The 4,511-nt window shown below is 40.9% G+C and overlaps 1 protein-coding gene across 2 annotated transcripts in view; it reads left to right on the top strand.

The window, feature by feature from the left end:
• Positions 1-1,484: 1,484 nt before the first annotated feature.
• Positions 1,485-4,511, top strand: part of LOC106528271 (profilin-2) — a 6,876-nt gene continuing 3,849 nt past the window's right edge. The window contains exons 1-2 of one of the 2 annotated variants that reach the window (XM_014023402.1): positions 1,485-1,846; positions 3,274-3,466. In XM_014023402.1, coding sequence (XP_013878856.1) covers positions 1,718-1,846; positions 3,274-3,466 — 322 coding nt within the window. In that variant the 5' untranslated portion in view covers positions 1,485-1,717. The remainder of the gene's footprint in view (positions 1,847-3,273; positions 3,467-4,511) is intronic. The other variant, XM_014023401.1, reaches the window with a different exon arrangement.

Raw genomic sequence — 4,511 nt, forward strand, 5'->3', positions numbered from 1 at the left:
CTTTGATTTCTGTTTTCGGGTTTTTTTGAGCTATGGTCTTAAACTTTTGATCAGCTGAAAAAAATCATGTTTGAGTGTAAATGCAGTTTTCAGAAAATTCCCTGCTCAAAAGTTCTTGTCTCTTGCACTGATTTCTTCTTTTAACATTGTGAAGCTCTACTTAGAACCTTAAGATCCAATAGAGCAAAATGCAAATTCTTGCACTTTTTTGACTGGTCTTAAGATTTTGATCAGGAGTGTATCTCCATGGTCGCGGGTCGCCACACAGGCAACCGACATCTTGTGTACGAAGGCTCATGAAGGACAAAATGCGGTGGCGGCATCAAAAACAGTTTTAGTTGTAATGCTATAAATGTAATATTTGTTGTCTGTCATTGTAGCTGGGATAATTTTACTTATTAAAGCTCATAATRTTACCACTTGAAACATCACTAGCCCTGAAGCTGCTGGTAGACATCGCGGTTGGAATTATCAAAGGGTTTTGACACCTGAGACACCGTAGCAACTCCTTTGCATTTGGAAGGGGTGGGGGTGGGGGGAGGACCAGGGAGGATGATTCAACCACTCAATTACTAGATGTCGCTGAAAACAACAAATCCTACACACTGTGCCTTTAAAATGGTTCGACGCCCATGTTTACCAAAACACAAAGATCTGCAGAAAACTTTCAAGTAAAAAATATCATGTAATTTTCCTGGCCACCCCTGTGTGAGTTGTGGTCCCCGTCTGGCCACCCCTGAYAAAAATGTCGGTCTCCGCTACCGGTCCAAACCATCTCAAGTCTTGTCTGTCTATTATTTCCTATTCCTTCAACCTGGTCTGTACGTCTGATAATCTCATTCCTAATCTTCTCCATCCTGGTCTCCCCCAAGGAGAACCTCAACATCTTCAAGTCAGTTGTCTCCTGTCTTTTTGTTCATGTCTCTGTCTCCGAAACATACAACACATCTGGTCACACAGCTCTCTTTGACCTTTGCTGCCACCATTTTGTCACAAATGAAACTCTTCTCCATCCACTCCACTCTGTCCGGACTCTTTAACACATTTCCTGTTTTCCGGACAGTGGAGCCTAAAATGGGACCTCAGCTCCTTGTAGTCTCACTGTTCCACCTGCATCCCRCTCATTTCACACACCTGGACTCTGTCTTGTTTGGAAAGACTTTCACTCCTCGTCTTTCAAGTGCGGAACTCCACCTCTTCTCTATCACCTGTTCCCTGTTCTCAGCACAGATCACGATGTCATCTGCAAAAAAAGGCAGCTTAGATAATAACCTAATCATTTTTTTTATTTATTTAAATCCTAACACTAAAGGTATTCTGCACATTATACTATGCATTATGTCCTGTGACCGGCTTAAAAACATTCTGAGCCTAAAAGAGTAATTTAAAAAAAAAAGTCCGCATCAATCCGCCGTTTCCTCCCTTCAGGCTTCAGGAAACCCCTCCTCATCCCGCCGCGTGCCCGCCTTAAAAGCGCGAGGCAGCTGATTGTGCGGAGGGATCTGATAGGGACGGACTACACCCAGCCGCCGCCTCACTGCCCTGTCGGCTTTCTTTGCTGCCCCGGCTTTGCGTTGGTCAACGTCGAAGTGTGGGTTAGATTGGAGACTCTAAACTCATTTTAGGCATTTATTCCTCCCTCCTGACTGTCGCCTTTTTTTTGGTAGTCGCATCGCCAACGCTTCAGTTTTTTTTAAATATAAATATTATCTTGAGTATGTCTTGGCAAAGCTACGTGGAGAACCTGATGGCCGACGGCAGCTGTCAGGATAGCGCCATTGTTGGGTATACTGACGCCAAGTATGTTTGGGCAGCGCATCCCGGTGGCATTTTTAACAACATTGCGGTAAGGAGAAAAGTCAGCTACAACTGTAGCTGTGTGTTATCCTAATGAAAGTGTTATGGGTGTCCTGCGCCTCGCAAACAAAACGCCGAAGCTGTTGCCTCTTGTGTGTCTGAATGACTGCAAAGCTAACGGCACTGTGCTAGCTTAGCWGGCTACTGAGCTAGCCTAGCGGCCGGGCTAACGAGCTGACCAGACGGTGGCCTGTGTTGGCCGCCGCCTGCTCAGGAAACGTTGCCAAGTTAAACCTCGTGTCTCCCCGTCTTACTAATGGGACTTAATACACACATATACATATATATTATTGCCGTAAGCACGTAATAATCTGCGTTCAAATGCAATGCCGCAACAGTGAAGTCATTTTTTTATTTTAATGCCAGCAAATAGTCTGTGTCAGGCGCATGCTTTGTGTCTGCGGTGCTAAAGTTAAGCTGCTACTTTACTGTAGCTTTAAAAGGTGACTGCAGACTCAGACTGCAACCTGCATTATCACGATTAGCAAGCTGTCCTCGTGTTACTTTGGATTTCATTAGAATTAATTATAGGGACTGCTGCGCCCATTCATTTACGGTTCACCTTTTTAGAGTTATTTTATTTTACATAATGCTGGATGAAAGGAAAGGATTGACGCTCTGTTTGCTGCAATAACACATTTTGCCCCCCAAATTAAGCCCTTCTAAAACAGCAAAGTCAGCCAAATAAAACATTGCGGTTTATATTCGTTTTAAAACCACACAAGAGCAGCCGAAATGTTAACTGAAGCACAAATGTGACTCATCATATCGAAATGAGGATTAAGTCAAAATGACCTAATTATATTTTCAATTTCTTGGCTTAAAAGCTACATTTTGATACCTGGATCATTCTGATATCATAAGTAAATCCATATTCATGGCTTAATTTGTCCTGTTGGTTACGATACTACATAAATATTTGGTCTGAATCCAAATTTTATTTAACTTTAATGAACTTTTGATGTCCTTTTATAAAGAGGAAACCTCAAATTATTTTTGAATATTGAGATTTCCCAGCTGAAAAAACACAAAACTTTGCTAGCTCAAAGAAAAACTCAAGATTTTAAAGGCTTTTTCCTTCCAAATTTTTTTATTTTGTTGCTAATGCTAAAAAAAGTGATTCTTTCATGATTTATATTTCAGAGAGATCATTCAGTGGGTCAAATTTTATTTATGCTTGGTTTAAATAAAGTTTACGTTAACCAGTGAGTGGAGAAATTGGTCAACATTTGCAATGAAAAGAGGAGTTATTGCTGTTTTTAGAATATAATTTTAAAAAGAAGTGGAAAATGAGTCCATTTGTACCAGCTGTAGTTAACATTTAGCTGAGTTTGTGACCTCTAATGGAGATGTTTAAAATGACGCGTGACGTTTCTGGTGTTTCCTACACTCAGTGCCTGTGTGCTGCCTTTTCAGGTTCAGGAAATTGACGTCCTTGTTGGTAAAGACCGGGAGACTTTTTACACCAACGGTCTCACTCTGGGCTCAAAGAAGTGTTCAGTCCTCAGAGACAGCCTCCAGGACGACGGGGACTGGACAATGGACATCAGGACAAAGAGCCAGGGAGGAGAGCCTACATACAATATTTCTGTAGGAAAAGCTGCAAAAGGTAAATATCAGGTTGTCTCTATAGGATTAACACTGATAGGATGTTTAGAAGCAGTCTTCTTATTTTTTTTAATTTAAATGTAAGTTTTTTAAGCAACAATACTGAATTACTGTAGCATCCAGTCTGTCCCCGGTTATAAAAACAGTAGTGCTGATTTTAGTTGTACTAAATAAACAACTTGTTGACTCTGCTTATTAGCTTGGCAGCTGTAAACCAGGAAGTTTAATTTTTTTAGCTTTTAATGTGAAACTGTCTTTAATCTTCCTCTGTTACTGCTCCAAGACTGACATTTTTTAAATAAATTGATCACATTGGTTAAAAATATGGGTGGGAGGGCACTAGGACATGTTTTTGCCTAAAGGGAAATTCTGATTATTTTGAATTAGGGTTCTGTGGAAAAGTTAGGACTCTCTTCAAACCCCAGAGTTCTCCAGGTGAGAACCAMAACCTCAGACCTAAAGGTGCTGATTCTCCTCCTAACTGCCCCCAGAGAACACTGAAGCTTGTGGCTTGAAGACGCTGACTGAGCCTCATCCTCTGATTGGGGAAATCCAAGAAGCATTGTTGGAAAATAATGCGTTGTTCAAAATGAGATGTCCGAATAAACAGGATTCAGCTGGATTTCTTGTTAAAACTTTATTTTTTGATCTTCTGACTCCAATCAGGTTCACAGAACAGCACACAGGCCTCAGTCAGACCTTAGGCTGATATCAGGAAAACCCAAACACAGCAGCGCAACTCTGCTCAGAAGCAGAGACTCTAACACCCTGACAACTTCTTCTTTACTATAATAAAGAATTGGACTTATAATGTTCGTCCTTTCCTAGTTACACCCCCGGAAGTGTTACCTTTTACGTCAGACGTCAGAACGTCACTCAGTTTTGTTTACGCTAAGAGAAAGAACACATAACACACACCAACTCTTTGTCAGCTACAACCTTACAGACTGAAATGATCAGAAAGTATAAAATACAAAAACTGAATCTAACATTCAATTAATAAGTTACACAATTTCTTCAATCCCTCTCTTGACATATATAAAATA

Source organism: Austrofundulus limnaeus, unplaced genomic scaffold (assembly GCF_001266775.1).
Source record: "Austrofundulus limnaeus strain Quisiro unplaced genomic scaffold, Austrofundulus_limnaeus-1.0 Scaffold367, whole genome shotgun sequence".
Taxonomy (NCBI): domain Eukaryota; kingdom Metazoa; phylum Chordata; class Actinopteri; order Cyprinodontiformes; family Rivulidae; genus Austrofundulus; species Austrofundulus limnaeus.